Below are 22,549 nucleotides of genomic sequence, written 5' to 3'. Positions count from 1 at the left end.
GTTTGAACTTGCAACCTTCCGGTTACTAGTCCAACACTCTAACCACTAGGCTACCCTGCCTCAATTGGAAATTGAGCTCAGGTGCATCCTGTTTCCATTGATCATCTGCCAGAAGGACAACCATCTCTGCAGAACTCCACCAATCAGGTGGCAAGACGGAAGCCACTCCTCAGTAAAAGGCACATGGCAGCCCACTTGGAGTTTGCCAAAAGGCACCTAAAGGACTCTGACCATGAGAAACAAGATTCTCTGGTCTGATAAAACCAAGATTGAACTATTTGGCCTAAATTCCAGGTGTCACGTCTGGAAGAAACCTGGCACCATCCCTACAGTGAAGCATCATGCTGTGGGGATGTTTTTCAATGGCAGGGACTGGGAGACTAGTCAGGATTGGGGGAAAGATGAACGGAGCAAAGTACAGAGAGATCCTTGATGAAAACCTGCTCCATGAAAACCTACTCAGGACCTCAGACTGGGACAAAGGTTCACCTTTCAGCAGAACAATGACCCAGAACACACAATGCAGAAGTGGCTTCGGGACAAGTCTCTGAATGTTCTTGTGGCCCAGCCAGAGTCTGGACTTGAACCCAAACAACTGTCCAGTGATGCTCCCCATCCAACCTGACAAGAGCTTGAGATGATCTGCAGAGGAATGGGAGAAACTCCCCAAATACATGTGTGGAAAGCTTGTAGCATCATACCCAGGATGATTATTTTCAATGACCACCTAGTGGGTTAACTGCCTGTTCAAGCTCAGGGATATGAACTTGCAACCTTTCGGTTACTACTCCCAACGCTCTAACCACTAGGCTACCCTGCAGCCCCAGTCGAGGGGTCTGAATATTTTCGAATGTACCATGACCAAGGATAGACTACTGCACAACCTATGGCTGAAGAGGATGTGTATTTCATAAACGAAAAAGATTAAATAAAAAAAAAAAATCATGCAATACACCAAAAAGGCCTCTAGATGAGAAACAAACCAAGTCAACAGAAAAACCACACGGCTATTATCAAAATAGATTTTTTATTCTAGACGTTTCAAAGGTCTGATTGATATTACAACAGTCAGATGCGTAGGTTGCAGAGAGTCTCAGCATCTGTGTGAGTGAGAGAAGATAACATGGGTGAGGGCAAAGACAAAATTAAACAAAAACCAAAAAAATCTGCACACTGGTATTTACCTACATGGTCCAGGGTGTTATGGATACATCCACATTAAAGTTTAGATTTATTGTTCTTGTTCATTTTTGCGTACATAGCTACAAATAAATCAGAATTATAAAAGTTTTTCAAAGAGTACAAAACCTTCAAGAGCTTTTTAGGCATAGCAAAGAGAATTAGTACTGTAGGTAGGAACAAGAAATAGCAAACACTTGAATGCAGTGTAAAAAGATCATTTTAAAACAAACATTATAAAATACCATTCCACTGTCAGACTTCCTAATAGTCTTCATGGTACGATCCACTCACTGTTGGTTATATTAAAGCAAACTTCAAAATACTCTTAGATAGCTTCTGTACAAAATGCTTTTGTAAAACAAGTGACATTCTTTGAGCAAAGGAGGCTTTTGGATAATTTTTTTTGTTAAATAAAACATGGGTGTTTTTAAAGCCACTGGATGTTAGCTAGGGCTAAGAGATGGTATGTTGGAATGCCATGAAGTTGGGTTGGATCCAATGTGTACCCAACAAGTCAACAGTTTAGAAACTACTATTGTCCCTCGCTTTTTCACAGAACGACTGCACGCGTTCAGCTACTGGAGAGATATTAAACTAACAGCATTATCCTGCGTCTGGAAGTACCAACCAGGGTTGGTGGTCAAAGCCATTTTAAAGTGCTCAAATTCCAATTCAATAACGGGAAAAAAAGTTGCCATTTATTTTCAATTAATATTTTTATTCAAATTCTAGAATTGGGAGTTCACTTCCAGAATGAATCCAAATGGAAATGACCCCCAACCCTTGCTTGAACACATGTCCCTGTTTTGCATTATTCTTAAGTGCAGAAAATAACTTAAAAACAAACCCATTCTTAGGGCTGCTCTTTTACAGCTATGACCGTTTAATGGTATTTTATAAAGAACCATTTCTCATGGTGAAAGACCCACATGATGCATAAGAATAACACATTTCCAAGCGTGTCTTCGAGTTATGGAGAATTTCTCAAAACCAACCTTGCATACAAGAGCCATACAAAAAGAATCCCCTGTGATGTCACACACATATATAATATATATATATATTATATGTAGTTAGAATGTTACGTCAAGTCATATGTTCCAAAGTCCACTTCTCATCTCCCTGCCTAGAAAACATCACCTTCTGACCACCACAAAAGAAATAAGCACCATCTGTCCATGCACAGGCCTTGACACAGCCTGTCTCCCAAGTGTTGGTGCTGGGTAGAAAATCAATCATCCACAATGACCTAAGAGCAGACGCAGCAGGGCGTCCTCAAACAGAACACTTGAAACAATGGTTCACTCCAAAATCAAAGTTGGTCAGAAGTTACGACCCAAAAGTAGTCTTGGAACGTTGACAAAATCTCATGTTTGACCAATTTCAGGTATGAAAACTCCCGGCTAACTTTGACATCGGCGTTTATATGGGGGTTGTCCTGTGTCCTATTCATTCATGAGCTACCCAAAGCACTGTCATTCCTGTGTTCTGGCTAAAAGAGCCACGGAGGCACAGATGGACAATCAGCCTTTCCTTCTACATAACACTGAAACCTAAACATGTCCTTAAAATATGACAGGATGGGGTTATGTAGTAGCTAACGGTGATGATCTTTAGTCCAGAGATCTAACAGTTCACACCTGAAACCATTTCTCAAGGTAAACAAGCAAAATGAGACATTGGGCATTCCTCCTCACTAAATGCTCTGACAACAACAACAAAAAATTTAAACAAACAATTTTGGGCAAACTGAAAAACAAGCATCAAAATTACAATTACAATTAACCCATTTCAACTTATGAAATATAGATTTGTTCAATGTTTTCTTGAGCCATAAAAAAAAAAATACAGTGCCAAAGTGAATGGATTTCTCCCAATAAACAGTTTCAAAACCAAATGGTAAAATAAACAAAAAGCCTACTGACCTCTCCACTCTTACCCCGACATGTAACACAAACCTACGGCAAAAGGACAACAAAACATGCTGACATGTACAATATGCACACACCAACGACACGAGGGGAAAAAAAGACGTCTAATTCCTGGTATAAAGGATAAAAATAAACAAAGTAAACAAAATAGCAGATATTTTGGTATGTATGCAATGGGTCCCCTTTGGGATTTTTTAAATTCTCTGAACGTAAAAGTAATTTCTCTCTCCTGTGGGTCTGAGTGACTTGATGGGGTGGGGTGGGGGGGCAGACCCCCTTCACTGGAGGTTAGTTTGACCCCTTCTCTGGAGGTGTAGTTTAAGTGTTTATGTGGGTGTTGGACACTCCGTCTGTGGTGGTGGTTGTGATGGCAGGCCATGGCTTCTGATGGGACTACAGCAGTGTAGACGACAGGCAGGGACAGTCATTTTGGCTATGTACACATTCGTAGTCGGTCCATGGCTCCCCAAACGAGCGTCATTTCCTCAGATCTAATACACAAACCTGGAACCAGAGAAAGAGAGCAGGAAAGATAGACGTTAAAGGTCATATGTAATGAGCTGGGCCATATTTTTTTCTGACCACGTGACCAGACCTGGAAAACCCCTGGCCTTAAGGGCCGTGATCTACTTTCCCATAGTCAGATAAACATTATGTCTCTGTGTGCAGTTTGAAGTTAAGAGGTAGATTTGCGTGCCATTGCCAACGAGCATTAGCGCAATGACTGAAAGTGTATGGGTATCTGCTAGCAGGTACCATAGACTTCCAGTCATTATGCTAATGCTAGTTAGCATTATCTGGCTATTTGGAGAGCTCGGCTACAGTGATGTACTAGGGCATACGGGGCGGCAGGGTAGCCTCGTGGTTAGAGCGTTGGACTAGTAACTGGAAGGTTGCAAGTTCAAACCCCCGAGCTGACAAGGTACAAATCTGTCGTTCTGCCCCTGAACAGGCAGTTAACCCACTGTTCCTAGGCCGTCATTGAAAATAAGAATTTGTTCTTAACTGACTTGCCTAGTTAAATAAAGGTAAAATAAATAAATAAAATACGCACTACCCGCTGTAGCACCTTGCATTCGGATGCCAAGCAGTTGCCATACCAAGCGATGATGCAGCCAGTCAAGATGCTCTCAATGGTGCTGCCGAATAACTGAGGATCTGAGAGCCCATGCCAAATCTTTTCAGCCTCCTGATGGGGAAAAGGCATTGTCGTGCCTTCTTCACAACCGTTTCTGTGCGTGGACGATAATTCCATAGTGGACACCAAGGAACTTGAAGCTCTCGATCCGTTCCACTACAGCTCCGTTGATGTAGATGTGTCGTCAGCAGACTCAATGGTGTTGGGAGTCGTGCGCGGCCACGCCAGTCGTGGGTGAACAGGGAGTACAGGAAGGGACTAAGCACGCACCCCTAAGGGGCCCCCGTATTGAGGGTCTGTGTGGCGGATGCGTTATTGCCTACCCCCACTGTGGTCCCTCAAAGTCCAGGATCCAGTTGCAGAAGGATGTGTTCAGTCCCAGGTTCCTGGGCTTAGTGATGAGCTTGGAGGGCACTATGGTGTAGAACTTCTAGAACAATCCCTTACAGATGACCTGTAGATGCTCAAGACCATCGACAAACTAGCCGTTTGATTCATTACTCCTCAGCTGCAACTGTTGGCAAGTAAACAATTCTGTTCATTGCTCCTTTTGACCTCCAGATGAATATAACAGACGCTAGATACTGGACAGGTAGCTGACAGATCATTAGCACAGTACTACAATCTATATAAAGTGTCACTACTTGGTGCTCGTGAACAGTGTGTGTAAATGAAGCCAGGCGTTTACCCGGACCACGAGACGTGAGCAGGAAACACCTTGGGCCCTAGATAAAGCTTTTAACTGGGGTCTGACGTCATTCCATCTCAGCTCCTCCGGACACCAGGAAATAATTCCTGGCTGTGTCCATTAAGAGGCAGCTAGTGAGACTCACCGATCCGTCTGATGCACTGGCTCCCACCTTGTCGCCCGTGGCGTTCCAGCACACCTCGAAGATGCCCCCCGTTCCCCTATAGCTATGGACTAAAGCACCCGTCTGGACAGAGGGATAGACAGAGGGATAGGGGTGTAATCAGCCAACAATGACCAGGACAAAATGGATTTGGGGCAACTCAATTTCAATCATGTTTACATTATTACACGCATCTCACTAAGGGCTGAGCTCCAGATTTACATGTAGAACTCAACATTTTCACAGAAACCACCCATTGAAATCAATGCATCATATATGTCAGAGTCAGGCACCCAGATTCAGACCTAAATATTCAAGCCCATTCGTCGACCACCAGACCAGCCCTACAAGAAACAGTCGGGCTTGAGATGTGAATGATGTACGAGTGAGGTCAGCGACTGTGTGTGTGTGTGTGTGTCAGTCCGCCCCGTACCTGTGTGTTCCAGATGTGGACACACTTGTCGAAGGAGCCGCTGGCCAGGTGGCGCCCGTCGGGGCTGAAGGCCACACTGTAGACGGGCTCCTGGTGGCGGGTGAGCGTGTGGATGCACACGCCTCGCTCCACATCCCACAGACGCACCGTCGAGTCAAACGACGCACTGGGGAGAAGAAGAACAGTACTTTATAGTATTCATCTTCTGCTCCTAACGACCCAGACACCACCCATTTGGGAGGGAGCATGGTGCAGCGCCCCTGGAGCTGTTTAGGAGGGTAAAAAGCAGAGAGAAGGACAGAAGATCTATTCACATATTTGATTACAGTGACGATCCTGGGCTCTTTATATTTTTCTTCATCTGAGGGAAACAGAACGTCACAGATAGAGATGAACACATGACTCCATACTACATCACGTACAGATCCTAAATGTTTTTTTATGATACATAACCTCTTATGATTAAAAAAAAAAAAAAAAAAGAGGAATGCTGGGAGTTGGAGTGATTCACCATCTTTTATTACCTGGCCAGCATCAGGTTGGCATTGGGGTTGTTGGTCCCGGGCCCCGTGGGGCTCCACTTGATGGTGTAGATCTCCTTACTGTGGGCCTGCAGGTCGTGGACACACGAGTCCTGCTTCATACTCCAAATCTGAGAGAGACAGACGGGAGAGAGACAAACATTATGTAGCACCATGGGATCGATTCAGGAAGGAGAGAGACAGACATTATGTAGCACCATGGGGTCGACAGAGACATTACGTAGCACCATGTGATCGACTCAGGAAGGAGAGAGAGACATTACGTAGCACCATGGGACCGACTCAGGAAGGAGAGACAGACATTACGTAGCACCATGGGGTCGACTCAGGAAGGAGAGAGACAGAGACATTACGTAGCATCATGTGATTGACTCAGGAAGGAGAGACAGACATTACGTAGCACCATGGGGTCGACTCAGGAAGGAGAGAGACAGAGACATTACGTAGCATCATGTGATTGACTCAGGAAGGAGAGACGGAGACATTATGTAGCACCATGTGATTGACTCAGGAAGGAGAGACGGAGACATTATGTAGCACCATGTGATTGACTCAGGAAGGAGAGACGGAGACATTATGTAGCACCATGGGACCGACTCAGGAAGGAGAGGTTGTAGACAGATTTGCCAGTACAGTAGCTAGAGGTCACTTTCATTTAGGAAGATGTCAGGAAGCTTGTTCTGAGGTGTGTGTGTGTGTGTGTGTGTGTGTGTGTGTGTGTGTGTGTGTGTGTGTGTGTGTGTGTGTGTGTGTGTGTGTGTGTGTGTGAGAGAGAGAGCTGTGCGTGTGTGAGAGAGTTGTGAGAGAGTGAGAGAGCTGTGCGTGTGTGTGCGTGCGAGAGGTGTGTGTGTGCGTGCGCGCGAGAGGTGTGTGTGTGCGTGCGCGCAAGAGGTGTGTGCGCGCGAGAGGTGTGTGTGTGTGAGAGCTGTGTGTGTGTAATGACCTTGAGTGTCATGTCGTCAGAGCAGGAGGCCAGCAGACTCCCCGTGGGATCCCACTTGATTGCATTCACTTCATTCTATAGGAGGGAAAGAGAAAGGGATGAGTGGAAATACAAGGAAACACGTTGTGAACTTTATAATATAGCAGCACACAAAGAATGCATTATCTGTCTAAAGGCACTTCCTGTAGTGACGTGAGAACAGGAACAGGGCGGGCAAACGCCTTCACCTTTATATTCAGGTCAGTGCATTTGAAGACTAGGCCTTTAGACTATAGAGATGAATCAATGTCAGTCACAATGTCAACGTGACAGAGAGGAGACTGTTGAAACGCATCCAGGCCAGACAGCCAGTCCCTGGTCTTACCGTGTGTCCCTGAAAAGTCTTGACAGGCCGGTCCTGGCCCAGCTTACACACGTGGATGCACATGTCTGTGCTGCAGGAGGCAAAGGTGTTGTTGCTCTGCCAGTCCACGTCCAGGGCCGGCGCAGAGTGGAAGGGAAACTGCTGCTTGGCCTCTCCTGTGTGAGCGTCCCAAATGATGGTGGTCTGAACGGGAGATGGATAAACTGTCAGAGTCCTTTCATCATGACTGACCAATGACAGCACCCCATGATGAATCAAATTCAGTTAAAAAGGATTTTAAATCCTACTGTCTATCACAAAACCCGTTATCTTACCTTATCTACTCCTGCACTGAGGATGAAGTTTCCTTTCTTATTCCATTTAAGGGCAAATATAGGACCTTTATGCTGGCCCAAGGTACTGGCGAGGTTACCTGCAAAAACACATGTCACAGTGCTTGTTTAGCATGGGAACAGGTTTATGGGTCATCTATGATTCGGTGTTTAGAAATGTTGAGATGCTGCTCTAACCAAAAAGGATCCCCCTAAATGGACAGACATGTTGTCCAGAAATCACCTCATTGGACAAACGCTTATATTGGTTTGCCTAAAACTATTAAAGCAAAAAATGTTATGTAAACCACTAACAACGGCCGTAGTGCATCTTTAAAATGGCTTACCGTCTTTAGTCCATATTCTGGCAAAGCCGTCGTACGAGCCTGTGGCTAGCAGCGTACCCTCACTCTGAAAAATACAAATTCATAATTTAGACCAAAACAAAAACAAAAACCTTCAACTTCTTGGTGACAGGGGGCAGTATTTTCACATCCAGATGAAATGCATGCCCCAAATTCAACTGCCTGCTACTCACCCCCAGAAGATAAGATATGCATGTTATTAGTAGATTTGGATAGAAGACACTGACGTTTCTAAAACTGTTTGAATCATGTCTGTGTATAACAGAACTTATTTAGCAGGCGAAATCCCGAGGACAAACCATTCAGATTTATTTATTTTTAGGTCACTTTTCAATGGGTTTTCATTGGGAATCCAGATTTCTAAGGGACCTTCTTGCAGTTATTATCGCTTCCACTGGATGTCAACAGTCTTTAGAAATTGGTTGAGGTTTTTCCTTTGTGTAATGAAGAAGTACGGCAATCTTGAACGAGGGTCACTTGAAGTGTACTGTTAGAGGCGCGTGACCAGAAAGCATGCTTCAGTTTGTTTTCTTCCTGTATTGAACACAGATCATCCAGTCTTCAATTGTATCTATTATTTACGTTAAAAATTACCTAACGTTGTATTACAAAAGTAGTTTGAAATGTTTTGGCAAAGTTTACAGGTAACTTGAGATATTTTGTAGTCACATTGAGCAAGTTGGAACCGGTGTTTTTCTAGATCAAACGCGCCAAATAAATTGACATTTTGGATATATATATCGATGGAATTAATCAAACAAAAGGACCATTTGTGGTGTTTATGGGACATATTAGAGTGCCAACAAAAGAAGCTCGTCAAAGGTAAGACATGAATATTTTTTATTTCTGCGTTTTGTGTCGCGCCTGAAATATGGTTTCTCTCTTTGTTTACGGAGGTGCTATCCTCAGATAATAGCATCGTTTGCTTTTGCCGAAAAGCCTTTTTGAAATCTGACATGTTGGCTGGATTCACAACAAGTGTAGCTTTAATCTGCTATCTTGCATGTGTGATTTAATGAAAGTTTGATTTTTATAGTTATTTCTTTGAATTTGGCGCTCTGCATTTTCCCTGGCTTTTGGCCAGGTGGGACACCAGTGTCCCACATATCCCAGAGAGGTTTAACCTGGAATTCTGGGTTGCCATATTTTTGTTTGTTTCTGATGCATACCAGATTGGGACCAAACAAGGGACCGATCCTAATTTGAGATTTATGTGCATTACTAAAACCTTGGGAAAAAAATGATCTCCTGATGACATCAAACATTTACCAGAAAGTCAGTTTTGCCTGCTCGCCCTGAGTTGTGATTAGGCTCAAAGTACTTAAAAGCAGGTTGAGTATCCTTCATAGAGCAGGGAAATGCTCTACTGTAAATCTTTATTCAGTAGCGACAGCCCTGTATTTTCCATGGGAGAGAGAAGCCAGTCCCATATTTCCAGCTGGGAATACAAACTAATCGGGGTCTCTCTCTAACTCACATTCCAGTCCAGTGAGGTGACGTCTTTGTTGCTGGGTACGTCCTGGCCTCCCTCCCGTATACAGTGCCTCAGCACCAGCTGCGTGGAGCTGCCCGTGCCGTTCTCACTCAGGTTCCAGATCCGCGCCGTCGAGTCCCCAGACCTACACACACACACACACACACACAGTCATCCAACTTCTTGGATAGCCTAAAACCACAGTAATGTCTGACTACGTAGATTGTATTATATGTAGGATTCAATTAGATGTGCGAGTACGAAACACAAATAAACATTATTTCACTGAAGGTTACCACCAGCAACCTGTTGGAAACAGCCTTGACTAAGTTCTGCCACATCAAAATGTAGGTCAATGCATACTTCTCCAGACTACCAATGCTGTATGAAGGTGGATTTTACTTTATGAACAGAAATCATTTCTTTAGGGTATGTCCCTTCTCTGTAGTGAAACAGGAGGAGGAGGACAGACAGTGAAACAGGAGGAGGAGGACAGACAGTGAAACAGAAGTAGTACGGACAGTGAAACAGAAGGATATAGGAGTTTGTTCTGTACCCAGAGGCGAGCAGGTCGTTGACGGGGTTCCAGGCACAGATGAACACCTCTGACTCGTGGCCCCTCAGCACCATGGCCTTGTTTTGGGGGATCTCCACATCCTGGTCCACCTCCATCATCTCTGCATGGTGGTCTGGGGGGGGCAAACCATAAAGTTAGAGGACTCATCGTGTATCAAATGTCTTATATCCATCATGAGTCCTCCATCTCTATCCTAGACACACAGATCAGAGTTCTTGGGCGGAGTCCAGGGCCAATTCTGCACTTGCACATTCCTCCATCATTTAAAATGCATAGGATTGACGTAAGCATTGGCTGATGGGAGTTTCCACCCCTGTTAAATCCATGACCAGAGGGAGATATTGCTAGCTTGTCGAATAGCAGCTAAACCTACGCTAGTGTTAGTATGGATGACAACAGTCTCCACCATACATTGTGCTTTAAACTCAAGGAGGTGTGAGGCCTATGTATTGTAAATCAGTTGTACTGTTATGGATCATGAAAGGAAACATGGAAAATGTAACAAAAATAATCAAAGACGTGCGATAATAAAAGGTTCTGCTCACTGGCTAAGCCATGGGCGCCGTTCTCCTCGCCGTTGGCAGCCGTGCCTCCCTCTCCGTTCTTGGCACCGCCAGGTTGGAGGCCCTGGGTGCCGCTGGTGCTGCCCACCTGCTGCTGTTGGGCCAGCTTTTCTCTGTAGGCCTGCTGCCGCGTCTGCACCACGTCGGGCATAACCGCGTCGATCAGGGACAGCGACTCGATGGGCCGCCCGTCAAAAAGAGTGCCATCCTGGGTGGCAACAAGACAGAAGTTTGGGTTCTTGCACGGCTTCAGGTACTACTAATGATGGGTGGGGCTGGGAACTGCAGAGACCTCATGATATCATCACCATACTTCGCTGCTGATTCTATAAGTATTGTGATTCTTACGTTTCTATATTGTATTGCGATTTTATATGTATTGCAATTCTATACAATTGAGATCAGAAGTTTACACACGCCTTAGCCAAATGCAATAAAACCCAGTTTTTCCTGACATTTAATCCTAGTAAAAATTCCCTGTCTTAGGTCAGTTAGGGTCACCACTTCATTTTAAGAATGTTAAATGTCAGTGTAATGGTAGAGTGTGATTTATTTCAGCTTTTATTTCTTTCATCACATTCCCAGTGGGTCAGAAGCTATCAAACTCGATTAGTATTTGGTAGCATTGCCTTTAAACTGTTTAACTTGGGTCAAACGTTGCAGATAGCCTTCCACAAGCTTCACACAATAGGTTGGGTGAATTTTGGCCCATTCCTCCTGACAGAGCTGGTGTAACTAAGCCAGGTTTGGAGGCCTCCTTGCTCGCACACGCCTTCTCAGTTCTGCCCACAAACTTTCTATAGGATTGAGGTCAGGGCTTTGTGATGGCCACTCCAATACCTGGACTTTGTTGTCCTTAAGCCATTTTGCCACGACTTTGGAAGTATGCTTGGGGTCATTGTCCATTTGGAAGCCGCATTTGCGACCAAGCTTGAACTTCCTGACTGATGTCTTGAGATGTTGCTTCAATATATCCACGTAATTTTCCTCATGATGCCATCTATTTTGTGAAGTGCACCAGTCCCTCCTGCAGCAAAACACCCCACAAACATAACGATGGTGATTATGGCCAAACAGTTCTGTTTTTTTTTCATCAAACCACAGGACATCTCTCCAAAAAGTACGATCTTTGTCCCCATGTGCAGTTGCAAACAGTAGTCTAGCTTTATGGAGGTTTTGGAGCAGTGCCTTCTTTGCTGAGCAACCTTTCAGGTAATGTTGATATAGGACTCGCTTTACTGTGGATATAGATACTTTTGTAACTGTTTCCTCCAGCATCTTCACAAGGTCCTTTGCTGTTGTTCTGGGATTGATTTGCACTTTTCGCACCAAAGTACATTCATCTCCAGGAGACAGAATGAGTCTCCTTCCTGAGCGGTATGACAGCTGCGTGGTCCCATGGTGTTTATACTTGCGTACTATTGTTTGTACAGATGAACATGGTACCTTCAGACATCTGGAAATTGCTCCCAAGGATGAACCAGACTTGTGGAGGTCTACAAAAAAATTGAGGTCTTGGCTGATTTATTTTGATATTCCCATGACGTCAAGCAAAAAGGCACTGGGTTTGAAGGTAGGCCTTGAAATACATCCACAGATACACCTCCAATTGACTCTAATGATGTCAATTAGATTATCAGAAGCTTCTAAAGCCATGACGTAATTTTCTGAAATTTTCCAAGCTGTTTAAAGGCACAGTCAACTTAGTGTATGTAAAATTCTGACACACTGGAATTGTGATTCAGTGAATTATAAGTTAAATAATCTCTGTAAACAATTGTTGGAAAAATGACTTGTCATGCACAAAGTAGATGTCCTAATCCACTTGCCAAAACTATAGTTTGTTAACAAGAAATTTGTGGAATGGTTGAAACACTAATTTTAATGACTTCAACCTAAGTGTATGTAAACTTCCGACTTCAACTGTATGTATTGCGATTCTATATGTATTCCAATTCGATATGTATTGCGATTCTCCCGAGTCGATAAACATTGATTATATATGTATTGTGATTATCATGATTCTACAGTGGGGCGAACAAGTATTTGATAACCTGCAAATTGGCAGTGTTTCCTACTTACAAAGCAGGTAGAGGTCTGTAATTTTTATCATAGGTACACCAACTGTGAGAGATGGAATCTAAAACAAAAATCCAGAAAATCACATTTGATGATGATTTTTAAGTAATTCATTTGCATTTTATTGCATGACATAAGTATTTGATACATCAAAAAAGCAGAACTTAATATTTGGTACAGAAACCTTTGTTTGCAATTACAGAGATCATACGTTTCCTGTAGTTCTTGACCAGGTTTGCACACACTGCAGCAGGGATTTTGACCCACTCCTCCATACAGACCTTCTCCAGATCCTTCAGGTTCCGGGGCTGTCGCTGGGCAATACGGACTTTCAGCTCCCCCCAAAGATTTTCTGTTGGGTTCAGGTCTGGAGACTGGCATGGCCACCCCAGGACCTTGAGATGCTTCTTACGGAGCCACTCCTTAGTTGCCCTGGCTGTGTGTTTCGGGTCGTTGTCATGCTGGAAGACCCAGCCACGACCCATCTTCAATGCTCTTACTGAGGGAAGGAGGTTGTTGGCCAAGATCTCGCGATACATGGCCCCATCCGTCCTCCCCTCAATACGGTGCAGTCATTCTGTCCCCTTTGCAGAAAAGCATCCCCAAAGAATGATGTTTCCACCTCCATGCTTCACGGTTGGAATGGTGTTCTTGGGGTTGTACTCATCCTTCTTCTTCCTCCAAACACGACGAGTGGAGTTTAGACCAAACAGCTCAATTTTCTCATCAGACCACATGACCTTCTCCCATTCCTCCTCTGGATCATCCAGATGGTCATTGGCAAACTTCAGACGGGCCTGGACATGCGCTGGCTTGAGCAAGGGGACCTTGCATGCGCTGCAGGATTTTAATCCATGACAACGTAGTGTGTTACTAATGGTTTTCTTTGAGACTGTGGTCCCAGCTCTCTTCAGGTCATTGACCAGGTCCTGCCGTGTAATTCTGGGCTGATCCCTCACCTTCCTCATGATCATTGATGCCCCACGAGGTGAGATCTTGCGTGGAGCCCCTCTTCCATTTTCGAATTAATTGCGCCAACAGTTGTTGCCTTCTCACCAAGCTGCTTGCCTATTGTCCTGTAGCCCATCCCAGCCTTGTGCAGGTCTACAATTTTATCCCTGATGTCCTTACACAGCTCTCTGGTCTTGGCCATTGTGGAGAGGTTGGAGTCTGTTTGATTGAGTATGTGGACAGGTTTCTTTTATACAGGTAATGAGTTCAAACAGGTGCAGTTAATACAGGTAATGAGTGGAGAACAGGAGGGCTTCTTAAAAAAAAACTAACAAGTCTGTGTGAGCCGGAATTCTTACTGGTTGGTAGGTGATCAAATACTTATGTCATGCAATAAAATGCTAATTAATTACTTTAAAATCATACAATGTGATTTTCTGGATTTTTTATTTTTTTGATTCCGTCTCTCACAGTTGAAGTGTACTACCTATGATAAAAAATTACAGACCTCTACATGCTTTGTAAGTAGGAAAACCTGCAAAATCGGCAGTGTGTCAAATACTTGTTCTCCCTACTGTATATGTATTGATTCAACAGCGTGCTTTCACTGTGATTTGATGTTCCTAACATATTGCTCACTATGTCTGCTGCTGAGGGACAAGAGAGAACAGTAGAAAACAAGTTTTGATCAGTCAGTGAAACGAAGTGCTGAAAACATGTTGGCTCACTATTTAAAAACAAAACAGAGAACAAGCTATAGGATGAAAAACAGCAGTTTCGGCACAGGCACAGATGACCAGCACTAGCTAACTAACTACAGTAGCAAAAATTATAATAAATACATGTACAAATCGATACTTTGAGTCAAATATAGATAAGATAGTCCAAAAATAATATTGCGATTTGTAACTTCATTAATTCCCACCCCATCACTACAGGTGATTCAGGGCCAGATGGTTTCATAATACCCTAATGGCTTAAGGGAAATTCCACTCAAAAGTTTAAATTTCTTTCTTTACCTTTGAATGTTTCAATTGATATGTCTAACATGCGTCTTTACCCAGAAACTTTAGTCAAAATCTGTAGAAGAGCACTAGAAAATTACAATCCAATGACATCAGCTATAGCAGAGCAATAGAGCGGATGATGTCATAGGATTGCTCTTCCCTAGGATTAGATGTAATGTAATCCTAGATTTGTGGTTGGGGCAACTTCAACTGTCTTACATTTAGGAAATTAAAGGCTACAGAGAAAGTAATGCACACAGCGGCAGGTAACCTAGTGGTTACAGCGTTGGGCCAGTAACCCGAAAGGTTGCTAGATCGAATCCCTGAGCTGACGAGGTAAAAATCTGTCGTTCTGCCCCTGAACAAGGCAGTTAACCCACTGTTCCTAGGCCATCATTGTACATAATAATTTGTTCTTAACTGACTTGCCTAGTTAAATAAAGGTTAAATAAAATAAACAGTCAATATATAGGAAAGTTGACAGTTAGAGTGGCGTACAGTCAGTAAATAAGCAAGTTAGCATTGAGGGTACTGACCTCGTTGATGCTGACCTCTGCCTCCACGTACTGCAGGCCCTTCTGGATGATGGAGATGAGGGCAGCAGGGGGCACCAGGGCTCCGTTGATATTGGACTGGCTGATGTGGCTCTCTATGCCAAAGGTGAAAGCCGAGTGGGAGAAGCCTGGCAGACAGGGAGAGGGATGGAGAGAGCGAGAGAGGGACATTGGTGTTGTTACTCCCCTGTCCTTCAAAGCGCCACACCACTGCGTCATTAGGTTGTTATGGTTACGTTCACCTTGAGTTTATACTCAGCGGGCGAAACTTGTTGAAATGATGTCACAGTGACATTTCAACCAGTGTCTGGTCATAGTGACATCATTTCAACTAGTGTCTGGTCATAGTGACATCATTTCAACTAGTGTCTGGTCATAGTGACATCATTTCAACCAGCTTCACCAGCTGTGTAGCACTCAGTTAACATTCCATTTGAGGATTATGGTGGTAGAAATATTAAGCATTTTTCCTGCATTTCAGCTAGATAAATTGCAGATCTGACAATTGATAGTGGTCCCAATTAGTTCAAATAGAAATGTTCAATAGGACGAGACACTACATTTTCGGCGCAGGCTACTGCACAAAGTACATGAGAAGATGTAGGTCTGTCTTACCCGACTCTTGCAGGTATCTGTACACCAGGAAGTTGACCTCATCACTGCTAATGCTCATTTTTAATCCTGGTGGTTAAACCATGGGGTCAGCGCAGGATAGGAGCCTGGCAAGAACAAGAGACAGACACAGTTACAACACCTACCCTGACGAAATACGAATGCTGAATCCTATTATAGTAAGACAATTATTTACCGAGTGAACTGACATGTCAATGAACCCAGTGCCTTCGCCGGGGTTGAACATTTGAACGCTTGCCCATGGATTACCAATACACCGATTAGTAATTAAGTATTTAGTTGGAACTGGACATGCTTTTGAACTTGGTAGTCTTGGCAAGTGACAACATTGACTTTCAACACGTAGTGTAGATTGTAAATGTGTAGTAGATCCTTGAAAACAGGGTGTATTTTTTTTTTTAAAGACTAACTCCCCAACAGATAATGACCTAAGGCCTTTTGATCCCTCACCTTGCCCGACCTACTTTGTGCAAACTTCATAACTCTGTGGCTACAGCGATCATCATTTGGCAGTACAATCATGGAGTTGAATTCTTCTTTGGTGGGTTGTGGAGTGTTCCCATCCTGGTCCTTAGGCGGGGCACTAGTTTCCATTCATTAATCCCCACAACTGGAAATCATTACCAAGCCCTCCTTAAAGAGGTCAGGCTAATTCTTGTGGACAAAACCACTGGGGGAAAGGAAATGGGGGGGGGGGGGGGTACGGGAATAACAGCCAGCATAGTTTGTATCCCTGCCGCGTATTTATTCAAGCAAAGCCACACACTGTTTAAACAGGACTGTGGAAATAAACAGGGACGTAGAGGGTGGCTGGATTGAAACTTCCAGCTCTCTGTCATGCCAGCACACTAAAGTCAACACTCAGGCCAGAAATTAGATCCAACGCTAATCAAATCAAGAGCGCCTTGGACTCTGGCGAATGACGATGCACTTCATTGCGCAGACAGAATCATGACAATGTTGGGTGCGTAACCGCATTGCAGGAGACACCCATAGGTGTTCACATTGACTATGAGGGGTCAGGTTGCTGAGGTGGTGTCTACATACATACATATATATTTTTAAATACACTGACAACAGGTTTGCATGTTATTTGCTGAGTACATTGCTTTTCTCTTGTCCCATATCAATTACAGACAGGGTCTCTCTCCTCGCCTCCTTCTCAAAAGGCGTTGGAGGAGAAGAATGAGAAAGTGCCAGGTTTTCATTCAAACTTGTAGCTGCTTGAAAACACCCACCCATTGGCCAGGATTAGTGATGTTAAGCCAGACCATAGCTCACATTGCAAAGTGGTGAGTGACCTGCTGATAGCCTAGCCTGCCTACCATTGACTATAGCCTATGCACTCAAATGGCGAATCGGAGGCACACTATAATTACAATAAAAAAATAAAAGAGTAGCTTTTTAATCGTGGCCATCAAAACAGTGAGCACATGATAGCATATAGAATTTGTTATGCAATGACAGGGCTTATAAAAACAAGTTTCACTCCAGTAGCATCTTTTTCAAGAGCTGCTCTCATTCTGTCTGACAGGTGACAGTATATTCCTCTCCTCAAACTAGGCTCTGTATGCTGTGCGTGTGATAAGATACATGATGACTAATGAAAACACACAACCGACAATTTAATTGTACTAAATAATGCAAATTAACCCATAGACCAATAAGCACAACCAATCACATGTATTTTTGAGGGCTAACCGGTTAACATCCCTACCTCTCGGTAGGCTATAGTACACTGTAGCTTCTACTGTATTGTACTCCCTCTCTGAACGCGAGGCCCACGGACAGCACTCTCTCTTGGGTTGTCACGATACCAGTATCACAAAACTCAGAAGTATCGTGGCAAGGAAACAAAACATGAAGCGGACAAAATTTGCTGAGGAAAACAGTCCTAATATTGGAAACAAACAGCCTTATGTTGTTACCCAGAATCACATGTTTCTTTTCCAAGCCATAGCACAATATTTTACATACAGTAGGACCAAAGAGTTGTCTGACTTGTGTTTTCCTGCCATGGAAAATCATGTATTGTAGTACCTGGTTTCGTGACAAAGCTATGTTCTATGAATACGAGCCCCAAGGACAGCAATCTCCCTGAGCACGAGGCCCAAGGCTGTGCGTGTGAATGCATTAACCCAGCACAGCACCGTTTGTACGGCACGTTCCATCCATAAATCACAGCTGGGGCCTCCAGAGTGAATGTGCGGGAAATCATGTCAGCTACAGCTCGACAAGCCAGATTACAACGGTTTGAGGCGTTTACTAAATTGTGCCGATGTGTATTCCTATTCCCCTACGTAAATTATTTACAGCGTTCAAGGGACGGAAGGTGTTTCTTTTTTCCAGTCCGTGCCGCTTCAAGGTTGTGCCACAAGTCAGTCGGGTCATGGAGGGTGCATATGACTCACTGGTGTGAGGTCTTTGTCTCTCTGTTTGACGTACACTGAAGTACAGGCCTTAACCCCAGAGTCCTGACATGTTTTCGGGGGCATGACTGTGCCTGCAGACTCCTCTCGTGCTCCTTCACTACAGTTCACAGAGCAGATGAGAAAAGACTATGTTGATGCAAAATGACACGCTTATCCTACGTGGTATCCAAAATTAACTCTGCATCCTGGTCGTCCAGGTCTGAGCCAACGTATAGAGAAAGTCATCCATACAACGCACTTTGCACTCAAGTCAAAGTGTGAACCTGCGATAACCACTGTGCTTTCTAATATACGTTATTGGACAAAAGCACAACTTGTGTGTTGCTTCTAAGGGACCCCATGTAGGCTATTACATACGATGATGTCAGCTCCAGATTACTCACCATGTGATCAAGTGTCTTTCAGAAGCTCATTGCTCCACCATCCATAGGAGGAACTCCGCAATCTAGGACCCAAGACAGGGAAAATAACAATGACGCTGTTGTTCATGTTGACCCTCCTCTGAGCCAGTACTTGAGTGAAACCTTGAGTATACTGTTTAAAAGTATATAGCATGGAAAGAGGATGACGCTATCATATTTCATAGCAACATCAGACCTCATGATTATCCATGACAAACATACAAATCCCAGCGCATAGATATTACCTATTAATGTTGTATGGGAGTTCTGAGGAAAATGTAGCAGTGCCTATGTAGGCAGATTGAGGAAAGAGTTAAGAGTTGACTGGCCAGGAAGGTTGTGTCACTCACTATACTATCAGGGAAACCAGGTCAGCAGTGTTGAAGCCAAAACAGCCAATGGACCTTTGTGCTACCAGTGCCCTGGTGGGAGAATGCAAGAAGCAGACTGACGAGAATTATTTTATACAGTTCACAAGGACTGTGTATAGTAGTGTACCTTGAAAATGTGTGTTGAATTTTCAACATGTAGCCTACAACATGGTAGTTCAATTATTGGAAGGGCTATGATTTTGTTTCTATAACTTAGGCTCCGTTTTCTTGACACCGAGCTAGAAGGTTGAAGAAATTGATAGCAAATGTAAGAAATCATGTGTTAGTGTTTGTGTGTAGACTATAGTGGGATGTTGGTTCCACACTCTCCATCCCAGTTCAACACACACTCAACAAAAACACTTAGTAGTGTATTTGATGGACTTTTCCTCTGGCGCTACAAATCATTAATTCTGCCATTTCTCTCTTCTCTATTTGAAAATACAACGCTTGAATGAGATAGTTAGACTGACTGAGCCGTTCCTTACTACAGTAGTTAATGAACTCTCCCCTTTAACTGTACACAAGTTACTAATGAGTTGGGATATAGCTAGTCTGACTGAACCGTTCCCTACTACAGTAGTTAATGAACTCTCCCCTTTAACTGTACACAAGTCACTAATGAGTGAGTTGTGAGTTTAAAACAGTGGATACCTAGCTAACGTTATTTCCCATGGTAGCCTAGTTGAACACGTCTACTTGATATCAAATATCGGATTAATCCCTACTCATTATTATCATGGTCTTAAAATGGGAGGTTGAGCCCAGGTACCATGGCAATTTCTATTTCTTTAACACCCAGTTAACAAAAGTCCCCCACTGCCGAAGCATGAGGACCTACTAGTAGTGGTAGAAGACTGCTAACATTAGCACACTGGTAGCTAACTAATTGGAGGTCATTTACTAGTTAACTAGCTAACTAGTTAGCACATTTTACTATAGGTAACTTAAATAAACAGTTAACGGCGTCGTTTAAATTGCATCTAACGTATAACCTCAGCTTTTAAAACAGAAATTCATTCATCTAGCCAAACTATTACGGTCTGTCACCTAACGTTAGCTAGCTAGCGTTATGTCACCAGGCTAAAGCTATCTTAGCTAACTGGCTAGCTAACGGGGAGAGCACAAATCCCATCCCCCACACGGTTGTTAGCAAATGAGGCTAAGCTAATGTAAGTTAGCTAGCTAGCCTGAGCACCGCGACGTGGTTTTTCCGCTCGCCACACTCCCGTGCCCATGAGGCATTGCTAAAGGACTTAGCGTTAGCTAGCTAGCTACACTAACGTAGTTGTTTCAAAAACCAAAGGCAAATCGTTTTGAAAGGGGTGGCAATATTTTGCATTCATTCCTATGTTCCAACAACAAATACAAAACATACGATTCGGTCTTATATGAAATGTTCTGCTAAACGCTAGCAAGTAGGCTAGGCTAGTTAGCGAGCTGCTCTTTCAAAATGTCTCCATAATCCAGTACCTACTTTGTCTGAAATCTTTTGATAGATGGTTTCCGCTGTAATCCTCGTGTTCAAGCTAAACCATGTTATCCATTTACAAATATTGCAAAATTGATATCTCAAGGAAATGTATGAACATTTTAAAGATAATACCTAGAGATACAGAGCCAGGCGGTTCGAAACCAACGGCTTCAGACACAGTAACGTGACTTTCCCTACAAAAATGGGCAGTCCTGGCAGCCTGCTACAGTCTTTCCAAACGTCACTCGTTGTAGCGGAGTTATCAGAGTTTACAGTAAACGTGTTTCCTACTGTTCAACCAGTTGGTGTAGTGATATTTTCTTAGGCGCACAGGAGCGGGAATTTCTTTTATTACGGTTAATTCAATTTCATTTCAAATGGTTAATCGACGTGGGAAACATATCTTTACATTGCCAAAGCAAGTGAAATAGATAATAAACTAAAGTGAAATTAACAATCAAAAATAAACAGTAAGCATTACATTCACAAAAGTTCCAAAGGAATAGAGACATTTCAAATGTTATATTATGGCTATATGCAGTGGTGTAACGATGTGCAAATAGTTAAAGTACAAAAGGGAAAATAAATAAACATAAAGATAGGTTTTATTTACAATGGTGTTTGTTCTTCACTGGTTGCCCTTTTCTTGTGGCAACAGGTCACAAATCTTGCTGCTGTGGTATTTCACCCAGTAGATATGGGAGTTTATCAAATTTGGATTTGTTTTCGAATTCTTTGTGGATCTGTGTAATCTGAGGGAAATATGTGTCTCTAATATGGTCATACATTTGGCAGGAGGTTAGGAAGTGCAGCTCAGTTTCCACCTCATTTTGTGGGCAGCGTGCACATAGCCTGTCTTCTCTCGAGAGCCAGGTCTGCCTACGGCGGCATCTCTCAATAGCAAGGCTATGCAGGGGTGTAAAAAGTATCCAATTGTGATACTTGAGTAAAAGTATAGATACCTTAATAGGAAGTTACTCAAGTAAAAGTTAGTCACCCAGTAAAATACTAACTATTTGAGGAAAAGTCTAAAAGTATTTGGTTCTAAATATACTTAAGTATAAAAAGTAAATGTAATTGCTAAAATATACTTAAGTATCAAAAGTAGAAGTATAAATACTTTCAAATTCCTCCTTTTAAGCAAAGCAGATGGCACCATTTCTTGTTTTTCAATTTTACAGATAGCCAGGGGCACACTCCAACACTCAGACATAATTTACAAGTTATGCATTTGTGTTTAGTGAGTCTGTTAGATCCGAGGCTTGGGATGACCAGGGAGGTTCTCTTGATAAGTGCATGAATTGGACCATTTTCCTATCCCGCTAAGCATTCAAAATGTAACAAGTACTTCTGGGTGTCAGTAAAATAAATAGTAGATTACAGATACCCAAAAAAATGACTTAACTAGTTCTTTAAAGTATTTTTACTTAAGTACACCACTGAGGCTATGTTCACTGAGTCTGTATATAGTCAAAGCTTTCCTTAATTTTGGGTCAGTCACGGTGGTCAGGTATTCTGCCACTGTATACTCTCTGTTTTTTTTGTTAATTCTTTCCAATGTGTCAAGTAATTATCTTTTTGTTTTCTCATGATTTGGTTGGGTCTAATTGTATTTCTGTCCTGGGGCTCTATGGAGTCTGTTTGTTTTTGTGAACAGAGGCCCAGGACCAGCTTGCTTAGGGGATTCTTCTCCAGGTTAATCTCTCTGTATGTGCTGGCTTTGGTATGGAAGATTTGGGAATCGCTTCCTTTTAGGTGGTTGTTGTATTTAACTGCTCTTTTCTGGATTTTGATAATTAGTAGGTATCGGCTTAAATCTGCTCTGCATGCATTATTTGGTGTTTTATGTTCTACACAGAGGATTTTTTGGGGTATAAGGCACTGTATCTCAGTGCTAGAGGTATCACTACAGACCCTGGTTCGATTCCAGGCTGTATCACAACCGGCCAAGATTGGGAGTTCCATAGGGCGGC

General features: G+C 43.1%; 1 protein-coding gene across 3 annotated transcripts; it reads right to left on the bottom strand.

Moving 5' to 3' along the window:
- Window positions 1-1,010: 1,010 nt before the first annotated feature.
- On the bottom strand, window positions 1,011-20,790 carry LOC135558443 (F-box-like/WD repeat-containing protein TBL1XR1). Of its 3 annotated transcripts, XM_064992248.1 has the most exons (16): window positions 20,580-20,783; window positions 18,714-18,775; window positions 18,310-18,427; window positions 15,881-15,984; window positions 15,248-15,393; window positions 10,657-10,882; window positions 10,091-10,223; window positions 9,538-9,679; window positions 8,043-8,106; window positions 7,699-7,796; window positions 7,385-7,567; window positions 7,021-7,095; window positions 6,060-6,187; window positions 5,536-5,701; window positions 5,085-5,186; window positions 1,011-3,617 (listed from the first exon to the last, which is right to left on the bottom strand). In XM_064992248.1, the coding sequence occupies exons 4-16, from the start codon at window positions 15,936-15,938 to the stop codon at window positions 3,591-3,593; spliced, it is 1,548 nt and encodes a 515-aa protein (XP_064848320.1). In that variant the 5' UTR covers window positions 15,939-15,984; window positions 18,310-18,427; window positions 18,714-18,775; window positions 20,580-20,783; the 3' UTR covers window positions 1,011-3,590. The 3 variants fall into 3 exon arrangements, with proteins under 3 accessions (XP_064848320.1, XP_064848321.1, XP_064848319.1); XM_064992249.1 differs by lacking the exon at window positions 18,310-18,427 and having other exon boundaries at window positions 20,709-20,790; XM_064992247.1 differs by lacking the exon at window positions 18,310-18,427.
- Window positions 20,791-22,549: the final 1,759 nt, after the last annotated feature.

Source organism: Oncorhynchus masou, chromosome 17, assembly GCF_036934945.1.
Source record: "Oncorhynchus masou masou isolate Uvic2021 chromosome 17, UVic_Omas_1.1, whole genome shotgun sequence".
Classification (NCBI taxonomy): Eukaryota; Metazoa; Chordata; class Actinopteri; order Salmoniformes; family Salmonidae; genus Oncorhynchus; species Oncorhynchus masou.
The sequence above is the reverse complement of the archived record's forward strand: the minus strand, read 5'-3'. Positions and strand labels throughout refer to the sequence as shown.